Genomic DNA, 17,961 nt, shown 5'->3' on the forward strand with positions numbered 1-17,961 from the left:
GGAGACTTTGGTCTTCGCCCTTTCCACAAATGCTATTTGTAGCTCGAGTCAACCTGAAGTAGGAAAGTCCCGAAACAATTTAATTGCCTTAGAAAACTTCAATAAGCAAAAGACGTGTCTGCAGATTCGACCATATTAGTGAAATTGGGTGACACAAAAGTCTCGAGATAAATGGGAAACAATGTCCTTGTCACATCTGGGTTGCCTTATAAAATGGCATGATGTCCTGAACAGAGAAGGGGTCTATTTCTAGCTAAGGCGCCCAGTTACAAACACCTGTCTGAGCCACAGATCCCAAGGCATTCTTCTGTGAAATGCCACAGTTGCCACCAGAGCAAGGAATTTGTGGTTTCCGAGTCCCCCTGACCAACCCCCGCACCAAGCATGTGGAAGGTGTTCCCCTGTGGTTTCTCCTGTATGATAAATTTGGCACCGCTCTCGCCTAGCCGGGTTAACTGTTCCGCAGAGAGATGACTTGCTTTTTCTCTAACAATCTAGTTCCTGTAGAACTGGAATGCTTATGTCTCGACGGGTTCGGACTGATGGCTCCAAGTGGTTGGCAAGGAGAGGCGAATCTTCTCGGTAGATAGGTTCAAATGTTCATTCTGTTTACCAAACCGAAAATGAAATCAGTCCTTTGGCTGATTTCAGTCATTTTGAAAGCAAACTTAAATGATCGATTGGTAGGCAAACTACCAGATTTGTTTTCTTTCAATCATAGCCATGAGCTGAATTTTCCAGTCTTGAGTTAGCCCTTGTCTTAGTTTTCACTGAGGCACCTGCTTGCATGGCATCCATATCAACCCCCAAATCCAAGAACAACCTGGTCCACACACAAGCCCCCACTGTGCGCTCTGCTGCTTTGGACAACTTGCTGGGCTCTGCCTCCACAAGACAAAGTTGAAGTTTAAAATAAAAGTCCACACTCATTTGGATCTTTATGAGGCTGAGTTTTACTGAGACACTGACTTCCTCAGAATACATGCTTCCAGGAGAATACCTGGGCTCTAAAATGAATACATATCTACATATGGTAAAGCCAGAAATGTGTCCAAATAGACCCAAAAACCAGCCCCAGAGCCTTTCTGTCCTAACTACTCGCCCTTCAGAGCAGTGCTTCTTAGTCTGATCCAACACCAGAATCACTTGGGAGCTTGGGGAAGGAAACATCCTGAAGATGATTTAAACTGATCCACAGTGGGACCTGAGCGTCAGTCTTTGTTATAAAAGCACCTCGGGTGATTCTAATAAACTGGTTGAGAATCGGAGTTAGAGTCAATAAACACTTTCTGTCTTTCACGTCTCTCGCCAAGTCAGTTTACATTAATGGGGCTTCCTGTGCCTGACAAAGCATTACCAACTCCTATGGAAACTTCAAAACCTGACAGTCCTCAAGAGAAGGCAGCTAATACACCCTGGGGTAGGCATAGCATGGGTGTGAGTAGATAGTTCTTCTGCCCCCCAGCCAAGCAATTTCAGTGATCAGTTTCAGATTTCAGAGGCTTATCATCACTGTCATACCCTTCCCTAGACAGAGTTAAAGAGCAAGTGGGCTCAGCTGTGCAAATATCTTGCCCTGGTATGAAACAACCCCTTTGCAACTTTGAAGCAGAACTCTGTTCTTTGTTCCCTGTTCAGGAATACCTGGTGCTGGTATTAATTTTTAGAAGCAGCCGCCAGCATCATGACATTACTGGAAGAATCAAGTTCAGATTCTCTGGAATCTATCCTATCAATCATACCTATTGTTTCCCATATTTTTCTGGAGAAATAATCTGTATTTGTAAAGACTTCACTTTCAATCCATCTCCAGACTTTTAGTACTTTCAAGAATCTATCACTTACCAGGCACCTTTCTGCTCTTACTCTGCCCGATTCTCTCAGACTTTCAGGACACTGAAACATTTTGAGTGAGGAAAGAGCATCGGCACACATGAATACTTTCAGTGAATAATATAAAAATTATAGCTTCACATATATCACCATATAATTTTATTTTTATATAATACACATGTAATTTTAGAAGGAAATATTATCTCTTTAATGACATTTTTAAAACTTGTTAAAATTAAAGGAGTCACTTGGTTTTCTTTCTTTTTTTGGGGGGGGAGAGAAATACCAATACAGAGAAATTATATTTTCAGAACTATCTTTGTGGTATTTTGCTCTTGTCTTAGGATTTAACATTTCTCCATATACCACTGTACCCTTTAAAAGTACTTCTTTTCAGAAGAGTCAAAACTTTTAAGGCATTTACTAATTAATATGCTGTTGAAGCTCTGTAGAATAATTACTTCAAGTTATTCATTTGGTGAGCTTAAAATAAAAAAGAAAGGTCCAGAAAATTCAGAAAAATAAAACACAATAATTGTCCAGAGTGTCTTTCAACCAAATGAGGCACAAAGAAACTATCCAAGGTTCATTTCATGATTCACAAATATTACCAATTATAATTTTGCTACAGTGGATGTATATTTAGAAATAGAATACGCCCATATATCCCTAATATTTCAAAATATCCTCAAATTCACTATGCTTTTATATGATAACATTTAGTTACATAAACTAGAATGGCTAACTCCTCAAGTGTGGATGGGAGAGGAGACTGGGATACAAATCAAAAGAGATACAAGCCCTCCCCTAACAGACTACCACAAAGAGGGCTGCTAATATGTTTTTGCAACTAATGGTTGGAAAACCATTACATTTTTAGAACATATTTTCTTTTCTGAGTGCAGACTGGCCTTAATCTAGCTTTATTACCATAGTTTTGCTTCTGTGCATGTGCACTAAGGACACATGCTAAAAATCCCTAGAAAGAAAAAATTGTGGTCACGCATGGTATCTTGAGTTTAACCTCACTACTGCCCATATTAACAAAGAAGAGAAAAGAGTTCGATGAGAACAAATTCAGCACTTTTGAATATATTTCGGGGTTTAGGAATGCATCCGAAATTGACAACATACATAATAAATGTGTAATCTAGCGGTGTAATTCTAACATGCTCCATATGCAAGGATTTGTATTTCATAAATATGGATGTACGGAGTGACGGGCCCCACACCATGAAGATAAAAAGCACCATTTAGCATTTAACAAGCAAAGTTAGTTTATGCTTTATGCTTGTTTGAGAGTGAAATCTTTTCATTTTCGTGATGTTTTTCAATAAAACCTGCCCACGAAAAGCACTTTGTGACGATTGGCCCCCACTATTCTGGCATAAAACAGATGGATTGAATTGACAGATGAGTTTCTTCCAGCCTCACTAGCTTACCAAAAAGCCTTATTCTGTAGTCTGAACAATGTAGTCTAACACAGTCACTGACAATCATGTCAGAAACCTAATTTCTCTGAATTCACTTGCTAGTATAGAACATTTTTCAGTAAATGTTTGTGAACACACTTGGGCAGACCCCTCACAAGATCCATGCTGGTGGGGTTCTTCTTAGGATAAAAGAAAATTTGGGGTTCTAATCTTTTCTGTTGGGCACTCATCCTTCTATCCTAAGAATCTCCCTCACCCAACTATGCATTTCATTCACACATCACATTTTTTTGTGTACGTGTTTAAGTCACAACCTGTCATGTGTATAATGAAGTGGGCCAATTTTTGCATGTGTACCTTGAAAGCATATTGCTCAGTAAAGAGCCTTTGTGAATTGATTTACTAAGAATTGAATTTTTACCACATTTACTGGGAATGAAAACCAGTATGTTGCTAACTATGGTCTTAAACGCATCTATCAGATTTTAAAATATGAGTACCATCATGACCATCCCCTCATGCTATTCATTATCAAAATACTGTCATTTTTGGCACAAATGATTTCTAGAAATAAGCAGAGTACATTTGTTGCAAAGCATATTTATCCTTTATTAATTTGACTGTGTTATCTGATGTAGAGGACTTCTGCATTTTTTAAAGCCCATTCCTAAATATATTCAGAAATAAGGATTTTCTAAAATGCGAATAATTGAAAAAAACAGATAGCAAAATTGTCAGTTATTAACTGCTACTTTCATATTTATGCTTTATATGCAACATTTATGCCAAATGTAGTACTAAGCTACATGTACCTTGACATACGGTTATGAGCAAATATTGCATGTTGCATTACATTAAAAAGTTAAATATATGTATATATTAGGTATCGAAGAATAAGAATTAACTTCTTTAATTTTTATTTTCAAAAGAGATGAAAAATCCTATATTGCATCTAAACCTGATCAGACTTTTATGACTAATCACAGTGCTGCATGCATTGAAAGACATTTTTTAACTTGTGTTATATTTCATTATTTGCTGTCATTGGTTTTCCACTAGAGTAAGGTAAGTCCTCTTACTAATTCTGGGTGACCATAGACTAATAGTTTCATCAGTGTTACCTACGTTAACAGAAGTGTTGTCGAAGACCTTTGCAATTAAAAAGATATAGTGTGAAAACAAAGTTATATATGATACTGAGATATACTGGGACATTTGAAACCTATATCAAGTTAACTCAGCGTTCAGCAACCTTGTGGCGATTCTTTAATGTACACGCAAATACTGGGCACAACAACGTAGACAGAGCGCTAATCATCCTTGCTTCATTGGGTGACAAATTTGACTCTATGCCTGGGACTGTATTAGGTGCTTTTGAAGTGCTCATAGTTTATAAGCTTGTTTTGAAGGGAAATCTGGAAATCTGTGCCAAAGACCTAGGGGCTCTGATTAAATGTAATGTCTTTCAAAAGATCTATTGTGCTGGAGATGCATGAGGGTAACTTGACTTTTTAATTCTATTCTAAATAAGTGAATTGGCAAAAAGTAGTGGACTTTAAAATATTTGTGAGTTCTAGAGCCTATCCTTAGGTAAGATTTGCCCTCTTTAATACATAGTTGCATTTGTCCTCTAATGGAAATACTTTTAGACTTAGGAAAGAAGTTAAAATGATTTTCATTTATTAATCATCCACATCTTATGCTAAAAGTTTCCATTTAGTCCTTGCAACTCCCTGAGTACACGTTACCAGATATTCTCTTTCCCACTGAGCAGAGAAAATAAACATGAAATCTTCAACATTTGTGGGATAACATGAGCCTACACTTATTTCTGTGAAGACTTCCTGAAAATGCATGGTCTTGAAAATGAAATATCGAGCATCCTCTGTGCAGGGGAGTTTCATTGATTAGTTTGAACGGCAGCTCCTCATCTGACCCTCACCAATATTTCTTTGGAAGATGTGACAGTCCCCTGAATTCTTACTTCTGCATTCATCTGAGGTGTTACTTATTGCATCATATGTTTTGGTAATAAGTAAATTAATTACATATCAGTAAAAATACCTACACTTCTATGAGCTCAAATTACTTCCACCAAGTCTCTGTCTTTCCCATTTCCATTAGAATCCATTCAAAATCAACTGGATTTTTTTCATAATAATTAATGACCTAAGATAGTGGCTTTAGTGAGTAACAGTTCAAAAGAGCCCAGTCATTCTTGAAAATTCTTGGAATATCCACATTTCCCCTGCAGAAAAGAAGAAGTATCTTATATTTCCATATCATCTAAGTCCCTAAACTCACTCAGCGATAATGGACATTTAAGTTAGCATTTCCAAGATGCCACTGGTGTTCATTCTCCCTTCTTTCAAGGACTATCAATAGGAGAATTTAAAAATGGACCAAGTTCTGTGCACAGCCAGAGCAAGTCAACAGGTCAAGGAGTGTAGTTGATATGCCTTGGGATAAACATTACCTACCTGCATTGGACTTAAAATAAAAAATTACTTTCCCCTCTAACTGCGCTGGAAAAACAAATCTTAATTCCATCACACCTGTTACTAGTTTGGTTATAGGGTTTTCTATAACTATATATCTACATTGTATCAGGGACAAAAACAGGCTCCACCAAAAAAATAAATAAATAAGTAAACATGAGCTATTTCAGCTTGTTTAAGATTGCCCAGTCCTGTAAGTTAGACATTGTAGAAGCCACAATTCCTGTTTAATGACATCAGTTTATTAAATGGCCTAAGAGGCAGACAGTTTCCGCCTCTTTCCCACAGTGCTTGATTTTAAAACCTTTTGAACTGGAGAAACCTGCTTCTTTAGATTCTGACCTAACAGATTCCAGAAATACTTATATTTTACATATGAAAGTACTAGTTAGTTTCAAAAATGCTTTGAAAATGTGGCCATTTTTAATGTGACTGGAGAAACACGAGGCATCTATAGCAAACACACGTGTGCATCAGCATTTGCAGGGATCCAAAGATATGCTGCTGATATTTAAATGTATTCAAAATTAAAAGGTATCCAATGAATCAAAATGCCTTCTAAATGAGACATAAGCTTCCATGCTGGACTGTCAAGGTATTAAAGATCTGTAACCCGTTAATATTTATTTTCTTATATATAATGATGGAGGATAATGAGTCAATCGTTCTATTAGAGAAGTTGATTTAAAACCATTAAACACACACATCACTTTTTGTTAAAAATTGAATGTTCCTTTGTTCCCATGTACTGAGGTCACTTTCATGTCAATTAAGGTTGCATTGGGATAACTAAATATCTTGAGTGTTATGAGTTTTTTTCTGTGTAAACTATTTTAACTATTTTAAATTCTCTTTGAGTACCTTATATCTTTAAACGTGTTTTCAACAGAATAATTTTCATTGCTTTAACTTTGCAATTATTCTTTATAGTTAAAGAGTAATGATTTACAACAGGAGTCCAATCAGTAAGTCACCAAAAGTTCAACAGACATGCCTTGACCACCCACGGGTGAGGCAGGAGGCTCAGTTCTATGGTGTGGGGGTGGGGGGAGTGGGGGACAGGCCACTCCCCCAAAAGAACACAGTTGATTTCCAGCCAAAGCAGAAGATGAGCACTATGAGGGTTGAAAGTTGGGGGGAAATCCCTTCAGCGAGTAATACATAAAAGGTGATACTTGGGGAAAAAATGTAGAAATTTAAGAAGTGATGTAAGGGGTTGACCAGAGAGACAGATGGAAAAGGTTCCGGGTGAGTTTGAATAAGGGGTCTGTATGGGAATGTAGTAGAAGAAAGGACTTGACAAACAGAATAAGATGAAATCCTAGAGAACTTGAAGTATCTGGCTAAGTTGGCTTAGATGTGGCTCCATGGACAAAAGGACTGTGAGTGGCTTGTTACCAAGGTAAAGCCAGCATTTGAGGGAATGTTCACTGAGACTGGTGTGCCAAATGCGCCCTATGGATGTGGGAAGACATGCACACGCGTGCATACCATCATGTGTTCGGTGATACATTCTCAGGATCTCATGGTCTCTTTGCAGCAGTGTTTTTTTTCCATAAGGATAGAAAATGAGGTGGCTAGTTTAAGGGGCCACTATAATAACACAGGAAAGGGCTACAAAGTGACCTACCATGCTGGGAGGAAGATGGCTAGTGCCAGTCCCAGCATTTTGTGATGAAAGAGGTAACAGGATTCTTTCTCCTAACACTTGATTCCTTCAAGACTAATTAGTTCAAGACTAAAAGGTCATTGCTCTTCTTTTGTACCTAAGCAGCAATTAGTACTTGCAGCAGATGGTAAATAGTGGATAAATTCATTTCATCTTCAACTATGAGATTAAAACCAGTGACTTTTTTGATACATGTAACTGTCGTATCAGGGGAGAAAGGATGGAGAGTAAAGCAACTGAAGATAAATCTTCTAGCTGCCATTCTATAGTTCCCAGCATCTTTTTTTTTTTTTTAAGATCTTATTTATTTATTTGACAGAGACACAGCGAGAGAGGGAACACAAGCAGGGGGAGGGGCAGAGGGAGAAACAGGTTTCCCGCAGAGCAGGGACCCTGATGCGGCCTCGATCTCAGGCTCCTGGGATCATGCCCTGAATGGAAGGAAGGCAGACACCTAACGACTGAGCCACCCAGGAGCCCCAGTTCCCAGCATCTTTTTTTAAAAGATTTTACTTACTTGTTTGAAAGAGACAGTGAGCAAGAGAGAGAAAGAGAGAGAGAGCACAAGCCTGGGGTGGGGGGGAAGACTGAGGGAGGGAGAAGCAGTCTCCCCGCTGAGCAGGGAGCCAGATGTGGGGCTCCATCCCTCAACCCTGGGATCATGACCTGAGCCTAGGGCAGATGCTTAACTAACTGAGCCACTCGGGTGTCCTGTTTCTTGCACTTTGATAAAATAGAAAACCAGAGTAGAATGTTATTAGCACTTCATTTTATTTTATAAAATATATCACTGTGAGTCTGTCTTTTTATCAGGTTTTCAGTAGAGTTGCTGTTGCTTTTTGATTAAGCATATCTGATGACATTCACTTTATATGAATCATGTCATTTTTTATGTCATTTTCCTTTGAGACATTTTATTATAAATTTTCTAATGCTCAAACTATAAAACCCTCATTTTAAAGGTTTTTGTATATTACAAATGTTAGCATAATATACTAGGTAAAACAGTACCATTTGACACCTTGCCTGATATATTGATCATTAATAACTCAGAATATGCTGCTCAGTGCAAAAATCACCCATTGCCTCCTCTTTATCCTCTTTATCCTAACCTCAAGTTCATGTCATATTGACCTTCACAGTGGAATCACAGCACATCCCACTCCAGAAGCATTTTATGTTTCCATGAAATTAAGGAGGAAAAAACTCTGTGTCCAGACAGCACTGAAGAGACTCAGTGAATTTGAAAAATATTGATAGGCTCACATTTCAAAACCACATTTTAATGCCATATAGAGATATGTTGTCACTCAAGCCAGTGTGTGAAAGGAGTGAGATTCTTTTCAGTGATGTCGATATGATCCTTTATGAAGTGTATTTTCCATACCAAAACTTTTAATAGCTTTCTCTACCAATATTGTGCAGTTTCTGACAGACTCTTAAAATCCATTTTCAGTATTTTTATCAGTTCACGTATAGTATGAATGTATGTATGTATGTATGTATGTGGAGGAAATATATACACACATGCACAATTATACAATTACGCTTTCTTAGTCTATTACGATCTTTTTTCCAATGGAGTGTCTTTTTCATAAGACTATGTATGTTTCTAGACCCCAAAGGCTTACTGTTTGTGGACGGCCGTGAGAAAAACTTACTTTATTTTGCACCTGAGTCTGATGAAATAGGAAGGTCAAGCTGATTCAGCTAACAACTTAGTTTTTGCTTTTTAAGCTTTGACTGAGATAGTTTGCTAAAGTTATGTTTCCTACTTGTTAAAGATGTGTCAAATAAGGTGATGGGTACAGCACCCACTTCCTCTCAAATGAAATCTGTCCAAGTGTTCAGAAAAAGGTCACGAATAAAATTCAAAAAACCAAAACAATTTCAATCCACTTTCACTGTGAATCAACATAAGTTACCTTTTTTTTTTCCTCCTTATTTGGAGCTCACTAATGAAAAGAAGGGGATTTCTTCAAAGCCAAAGGCAGTGAATACAGGTGTCAACCTTTAATTATCCTGTCCTGGGGTAGCACTGCCAGCATGACCTATTAACAATGACAATTTTCAGACAAATAGCAGGGTAACTTAGAACATAGACTAGATTGTGCTTTCCATGGTGGGACTTACATGCTCTTTCTCCTTTGCCTCCCTGCCTCTATCCTTTCCGATTTGAACAGCACTCGCAAACAAAATTACATGATGAATTTTTCACGACAACATGGGCTCAGGCACTTCTACAACAGAAGACGAAGGTCACTTAGACGATACCCATGAAGAATCAAAACATTTGTTTTTCCTTCCGACATGTGATGTGTTGCTTCCTGTTCTTTTAAATCGCGCACCGCATCTGATATCAGGAAAATTCTTGTGAAGGACTTGGTGACTAACTGAAAGCCCTTCTCACGACCGAGTGTACACCACTTTCCCACACTGTGAACTAATGACAAGTGACTTATTTTCTCATAAGTAAATGTCTTCATGTTGCTGTGTCTGTGAAAATTGTGATCTGTTGTAATATCAGTTACAGTGGCAGTATTAAAAATAAGAGATAGTTTAACAGAAAAAAGTTTAAGCACAAAAATTTAAGAGATTTTTATGTTTAAAATGGCATTTAGTACAGAATTTAACATTCTTGGTCACAAAGCTATTTAAGTGGACTGTATTTCAGCTCTTTATCATGTTTTCTATGATTAAATTATCATCGTTTGTTCCTTTATGTATTCTCTTCTACAGTATAACACATTGACACTGTATTTACTTGTTACGTTGCAATATTTTGCTGCTGAATTTCGGGCTACTTATATTCTGCAGAAAATTCGTTGAGATACCTACTCAAGAAGATAGTTGTAAAGATATTGTATCTCCTTTAATCTACTCCTTAAAATGTATGTTGGTTTAGCGTTGTTTTGTGGATAAGAAAAAATGCTTGACCTTGAAATATTTTCTACTTAAAAATTGTGGATGAAAACCCTATTTCCCACAAAGTTCCCAGCTCCTTGTCTAAAGGTTCTTTTAAAGTGTTCTGTGGCTGATTTACTAACAGTAACTGCCATTTCGTGTCTGTGGTAACAGAGTGATTTGTAAAACAGTGGATGTTCTCATTGTGTTCTCTTCGTGGATTGTTTTTCCTGCGGGTCATACGCATACCTTCTGATGAAGCTGTACCAACACCAGCAACATTATAATGGCCCCGTTAGCCCTGAACTCTCTATTAACCTAACTGAAAGGTTGTCCTCTAGGGTGAGCCAAGCTAAAAGCCCATGCTTAAATAAAAATTATGTCCATAAGCCACCTGAGGCTCATTTGTCTTTATTCATTTTTTTTATTTAATTAAATTTTGTGTAGGATTTGTAAGCCGGATCAGTTTCTTGGAAAGAACAGTAGTATCTCATATATTTTCTGGGGTTTTGTTTCGTCATTGTTAGTAACTATTAGGAAGCTACACTTTCAACTGAGCTGTATTTCTCTTATTCAGCTTTTCCTATTAATCATTCTCATTAAACCAAGAACAGCCAACAGAGAATTCTGAAAATTACTGAATTTCTGAGAATTTTGTTAGCTGCTAACATGCCTGACTCATAATAAGTACTTGCGCATTCATTCAGCAAAGGTTTGTTGATTGCTTGCTATGTGACAGGCACTGTTATGTGTTGACAATAAAAATGGTAATTGAGTCATTTTTCCTGCTTCTAATGTCTACACAATAAAAAGTATGTGGGTAGTGTGGAATGTATTGATTTCTCAGGGGATCAAAAAAAATATCTGGTAACAGTGTAATAGATGGCAGTAGTATTTCTCATTGAACAGGGAAATGATGAAGGATGATCCCTCTGAGAAGTCTAGCTAAACTATATTTTGAGCCTCGTATCAAATCCATTGTGAATCATTGCTTTGGAGATACAAGACCTTCTTTTCTCTGCCTAATTTAACATATGATATTTTTTATAATTAAATGCGGTATTTGGCCCAAGAATGTTTATAACTATTGTATATTAGTTGTTGATTTTTTTAAAACATTTTTTATTTATTTTCAGCATAACAGTATTCATTGTTTTTGTACCACACCCAGTGCTCCATGCAATCCATGTCCTCTCCAATACCCACCACCAGGTTCCCCCAACCTCCTAACCCCCCCACCTCTTCAAACCCTTCAGATTGTTTTTCAGAGTCCATAGTCTCTCATTGTTCACCTCCCCTTCCAATTTCCCCCAACTTCCTTCTCCTAACTCCCCATGTCCTCCATGCTATTTGTTATGCTCCACAAATAAGTGAAACCATATGATAATTGACTCTCTCTGCTTGACTTATTTCACTCAGCATAATCTCTTCCAGTCCCGTCCATGTTGCTACAAAAGTTGGGTATTCATCCTTTCTGATGGAGGCATAATACTCCATAGTGATTCTTGTTTCTTGTTTCACAAATTGTTTGCTGCTCGTTCACCATTTGATGGCATATTTGGTTCATTTTCTCATTGGTAGAAGGGGTTGAATTTTTCCCAAGTCTTGTATGTGTGCCATAGACCTACCAGGTACTAGGACAAGATTTTTATAGTGCTCCCATCCACCTGTCTTCCCACCATCAGAAGAGGGCTGACCTCCCTACCAGTCCATCTCCTCAAAGTTTTAATAGTGTAAGTGGGGACTTACATGTAATTGGCTTATTTAATTTGAAACATTGTTAAGTAGGGCTTCAAGTTTTGTTGGTTGAGCAGACTTACCTTTCTAAATAAATAAAGGAAACAAGGTTTAGTAATAGCAGAGATTAAAAAATATTTGCATGGCCAAGTTTCCATGATTTCTACACAGTTATCTCTTCTTCACTGTACATTTTAATGTAAATTATACTCAATATCTGATCTTAAATATAACCAATATCACATATATTTTACCCTTTATCTAAGCAGGAGCATATATATGTTACTTGGGAAATGCCCCAAATTGAGGTTGTCACTCTTGTCCTTATGCTTCAAGGTTAAAAAAATATAGGGGATCACTAAAATATGTGCCCATTCATCTTAATGTTTGTCAATTGAAATTTTTTTACAGCATTTTGTATTGACTTTCTGTACCTTTATCTTTTTAACATTGCCATACTTGGCAATTGCCACTTTTAACACTAAATAATATTCTTTTTTTCCTATCTAATTTTTATACAAAGATGTATACTATTTACTGAGATGGGTATTCAGGATGCATTTCAAGTAAAATTTGTTTTTCATATAGGTTTATTGGGCATATGGTGTCTAGATATTTAGTGCATTCATGTGCATTTATTTATGAAGGGTGTTGGGGTTTTTTGCATGTGCTTAAAAGGCTTACATCTCACATTATATAAATATTATTCTATACTTTGCTTTAGTTTATTTATATTCCAACAATTTATTCTGGAATTTACTTTGTTATGTGTTGTAAGGAATGACCCTAACTAATTTTTTCCCAGATAGTTAATAAATTATCCCAGAATTAAAATAAATAAAACAATACTTATGGGGGAAAATGTTAAATCCAGAGGTTTCAGCAATAGCAAATTTTCACAATATTTTTGACACCACTAACGCTGAGCCTAAATACACCTACAGTGAGTGAATTGATAATCTGTTGAGAGGAGATACACCCTTTGAAGGACAGGACCTTTTTAAATGCTTAAGTGTGACAGAAGTAACTTTTATTTTGGAAGATTCTTCATATAAGAGCCCACTTCAGTCTTTTTGTTTATGTGTTCATATTACATTAAGGGATACCATGTGCCAAGCACTGGGCAAGGCACCAGGGATGCACTGGCAAACAATGAGAGACACAGTCTTCCCTAAGGAAGTTCACAGTTTAGTGGAGAAGGAAAATATCCACCAATAATCACACAAACTTATAACTGTGGCAGTGCCTCATGTAGCAATAAACATTCTTTTGGTAAGCTTCTATTAAATATGTACTACCATACTAAGATATATTTGGGGGGATACTACAATGAATGAACCATAGTTTCTTCCCTCAGTTTGTAGTCTAATTGGAACTCAGAAATACCAACAAATACAATACAATGAAAAAGATAGTGCAGTAGAAGTGTATTCTAGATCTCATGGGCACAGAAAAGAGAATAATCTGCTCTATCTGGAAGTGGGAATAAGAAGGGAAGGCTGAATAAAGGAAATCTTTGCATATGAAAGACAAGGCTAGAGTAGTGCTTACCTAATATTGGAATCTGTAGCCAATGCAATAAAACAAGAAGAAAATATAACAGGTATTAGATTTGGAAAAGAGATAAAGCTCTCCCTATTTGCACTTATAAACTCATCTTCATAGAAAGCCCAAGGAACTCTAAAGGGAAAAGCACAAAAGTTAAGAGTTCAAGAAGCTCTGGATACAAGATCCATATATAAAAATAAAAATAAACAACCATTTCTAAACATAATGTATAACCAAGTAGAAAAAAATTAAAAAAAAAAAAAACGGGAAATAGACTAAAACCCAATACCCAAATAAAACAAGGTTTAGAACATTTTAAATGATATAAAGCCATAGAAGGACAAAGAAAATATAGGATGGAGATAAACAGATAAAAGATACCAACAAAATTTTGGAAAATGAAAAGGGAATGGATGAGTAGTAACTAATCATATTGTAACAAGCTAAAACCCAACTGTCTACAGAAAAGGGATTTATTTTCATCATAGAACACAGAAGATTCTGGAAGTGGAGAGAAAACTGCCTCTGCAAGCAAGGAATAGGCAAGAGGATGAAAATAAGGTTATTGGTTAAAATTCTGAATAAGGAACAGACCTCTTTCGTCCCACCACCAACAGGAAACTATCCTTCCCATCTTGGCAAGGGACAGGAGGTTTATTTTTTTGGATAACTTGAATCAGAGAGGTTGAAGAAGACCCAGAGATTTCAGGCAGATCGATATGTCTAGTACTTTTTCTTAAGGTATTAAGCAAAAGCCTACCAGTTGAAGGGCAGAAGCCTCGGTCCCTCACCACAGCACCCTTTCATCTTTCAACTCCTAGAATCCTGTAATTGGGCTTCTATCATCCAGAGAAAATGCTAAAAGAATGCTCTCTTAAAAAAAAAAAAAAAGACTTATGAACTGAAATTTGAGGAACTCTGTCATAAGCCAACCAGATCACCTTGCTGACACAAATAACTCAGGCTAACTCAGTCGGTAAAGCATGTGACTCTTGATCTTGGGGTTGGAAGTTCGAGCCCCACATTGGGTGTAGACATTACTTTAAAAAAATAAAGTCTAAAAAAAAAAAAAATTGAAGAAGAAGCACTAAGCATAGCTAACACAAACCTCTAGAGAGCAGTGTTATATCAGTAACATTGAATATGTTACAATATCAATAAGGCTGAATATGTATATAACAGCATAACCCAGCTACTTCCGGATCTCTATCACAGAGAAACTCTCACATGTACATGCAGAGAGGTGTGTGCAAGTGTTCACAGCAGCATTGCTCATAACTGCAAACAATTGGAAACAATCCAAGTGTCCTTCGACAACAAAATGGATAAATTGTGGTTTATTTGTATAATATTCTATGGTGTTAAAACGACCACACCCATTAACAATAACAACAAAACAAGTTGCAAAATTATATAGCATGATGCCATTTATCAGATTTTTAAGCTTTGCAAACAAGCACAGTCAATCCTTGAACAACATGGATTTGAATTTGGTGGGTCCGCTTACATGTAAATTTTTTTGGATAAATATAGTACAGTATTGTAAGTGTATTTTCTCTTCCTTGTGATTATCTTAACAGGTTCTTTTCTCTGGCTTACTTTATTGTGAGAATACAGTGTATAAGATATAAAACATAAAAATGGGGGTACCTGGGTGGCTCAGCTGATTAAGCAACTGCCTTTGGCTCAGGTCATGATCCTGGAGTCCCAGGATGGAGTCCTTCATGGGACTCCCTGCTCTGCAGGGAATCTGCTTCTCCCTCTGACCCTTCCCCACCTCACGCTCTCTCTCATTCTCTCTCTCTCAAATAAATAAATAAATAAAATCTTTTTTAAAAATATAAAATGTGTGTCAATCGATTGTTTATGTTATGGGTGAGGCATCTGGTCAGCAGTAGGCTATGAGTACTTGAGTTTTGGGGGATCCAAAAGCGAAAAATTAGATTTTGGACTCCACAGGGGGGTGGCACCCTAACCCCCATGTCGGTCAAGGGTCAATTGTACAATTTGTTGTTTATGAATACATACATATATAGCAAAAATCTAAAAGCATGTGTGGGAATAATAAATCCAAATTCATGACAGTGGTCTCCTCAGGAGGGGATTAAGATCAGAGAGGGGTATGTGGAAGACATCAACTCTATCTAAAATGTTTTCTTTCTTTTTTAAAAGCCAGAATAAGATACAGTAAAATATTCAGGTTGGACTGAGTTGTGTGCATACAAAAGTATTCTTTGTATTATTCACTAGTTTCACGTGAAGATCTAAACGTTATAGCCAGAAAAGAAAAGAATAAATAGGATTTGTGAGGCTGATTCAGTGGGGAGACTATTCTAGGAATGAGCAATGTATGCAAAAACACAAAGGCAGGAACTAGCCTGGCTCCTTAGGGGAGTCTCAGATCTTTTGAATTTGCTGAGGAGAGTTGCTGGGGGGCCAGTGCTGGGTTGGGGGGGTTAGTCAGGAGCAAGGGAAGAGAAGCAATTTCTCATACCGACAAAATTCAACTGTAATTAGGAGGCACTGGGAAGCTGTGGGAGGGTTTTAAGCCCATGACCTTTGAATAAATCCATTCTGACCAAGGGACGGAGAGTGGTTGGAGCCAATTGAAAAAAGAAGCTGGGACACTAGAACTGACTGGTAGACCTGGGACCACAGGTATCATTTTAAATTGTCTGGAATGAATTTTACTAAGGATTCATACTTCTCCAGAGTAACAACAGACTGCTTCACATACAAAATATAGCAGTAAATACCAAAGCCACTATGCATTTATTTATCGTTCAGGGGGGAAAAAAAACCAGCTGTTCTTAAAAGAACTCCAATTCAGAGGTGAGAGGGTTTTGTCATTCTTACTCCATCTCCCATTTAGTCCTTTGGGTGGCTATTAGAAATGAATTTTTACAGGTTTTTTTTTTTTTTAATCCAACATGATGGAAATTGATGCTCTCTTTACAGACTCGGAAGACCATGCAGTGATGGTGGGAAAGTCTGCCAGTCTCCAGTGGCCTTATTACTTTATTTCAGTGTCTGGACCCACTGTCTAGAAATCATGTCATTGGGGCGCCTGGGTGGCTCAGTGGGTTAAGCCGCTGCCTTCGGCTCAGGTCATGATCTCAGGGTCCTGGGATCGAGCCCCGCATCGGGCTCTCTGCTCAGCAGGAAGCCTGCTTCCCTTCCTCTCTCTCTGCCTGCCTCTCTGCCTACTTGTGATCTCTCTCTGTCAAATAAATTAAAAAAAAAAAATCTTAAAAAAAAAATAGAAATCATGTCAGTACAGCAGAGAAAGAGGAAGTTAAGTCTGAAAACATAACTTTTCATGGAAAGGATACTGGTAGAATAATATATGGAGATATATAGATGTGAATAATAAAGAGGCACAGAAATGTGCATAAGAAATATTGCCTCAATAAATCTAGGGACAGTAAACTAACATACACCAAAGTTGGTACAAGAATCCCTTAATGTTACCATCCAGGGAAAGCAGACATACTGTGGTAAGTCAGATACTTTAATAGAACCTAAGAATCACCTCAATAGAAACTAAACGCCTTTAGCCAAGGTTAAAGAAGAAACTCATTAATTAAAGTCTAATTAGAATCTCTAAATTCTAATATAATTTCTCCCATATTCATATTTTAGATGACTTAAAGTTGATGTTTTGGTCCGCCTCTAAATTTCCAACTGTAACAACATTTATATTCTAGCATATTCCATGTTTGGGGTTTGGTAAAACATCAAAGGAGGACAGCTGGGCTTCGGCTTCTCTCCCTAAGACACACCCACAGAACCAGAACGTGCCCACATCCCCACAACAGAGAAAACCAGCTTGGGTCCTGGTCCTACAGGTGTTAACTAATTCTCACATAGTTGAGAGAAGGGGCAACTCAGCTTTACCAAATGTCAGACACAGTGGTAGGCATTGACATGGTCATCTCAGAAAAAGTGTTTAATATAGAATAAACTAAAACTTTCCCCAGAGATATTTCTATTTTAATGAATAGGATTAAACTTCCAGAAATGCTTCAAGATCCAAGAGCATGAGTGTTTTAATGGTGAAATTTCAAGTATTTGTTTAGGTGATTGAGGTAGATGTTTTGGCAAAAATGCCATTAAAGTCTTCTGCTTGGATCAGATAGCCTGCGAGAGGGGACGTGCCATCAGTCCACTGGACCCATTTCAAAGCCTTAGTTCACACAAACGGTCACTTTTTCATATTTTAAGTACCTACAGTGGCATATCTTCCCTCCTTTGCCTTTCACTGCCCTGGTAAGTGAGCCTTTATAATAAAGAACCTGGACCCAAGTCTCCATGGAAAGAGATATTCAGGCACTGTCTC

The 17,961-nt window shown here is 37.4% G+C and overlaps 1 protein-coding gene across 3 annotated transcripts in view; it reads left to right on the forward strand.

Annotated features, from left to right (window-relative positions):
* RELN (reelin) overlaps nucleotides 1-10,730 on the forward strand; it is a 518,586-nt gene extending 507,856 nt beyond the window's left edge. Inside the window, exons 64-65 of one of the 3 annotated variants that reach the window (XM_047695315.1) lie at nucleotides 4,326-4,331; nucleotides 9,617-10,730. In XM_047695315.1, coding sequence (XP_047551271.1) covers nucleotides 4,326-4,331; nucleotides 9,617-9,713 — 103 coding nt within the window. In that variant the 3' untranslated portion in view covers nucleotides 9,714-10,730. Of the gene's footprint in view, nucleotides 1-498; nucleotides 1,188-4,325; nucleotides 4,332-9,616 lie in introns of those variants that run through there. The other 2 variants (XM_047695316.1, XM_047695317.1) reach the window with 2 other exon arrangements.
* The last annotated feature ends 7,231 nt before the right edge of the window (nucleotides 10,731-17,961 follow it).

Source organism: Lutra lutra, chromosome 11 (assembly GCF_902655055.1).
Source record: "Lutra lutra chromosome 11, mLutLut1.2, whole genome shotgun sequence".
Taxonomy (NCBI): Eukaryota; Metazoa; Chordata; class Mammalia; order Carnivora; family Mustelidae; genus Lutra; species Lutra lutra.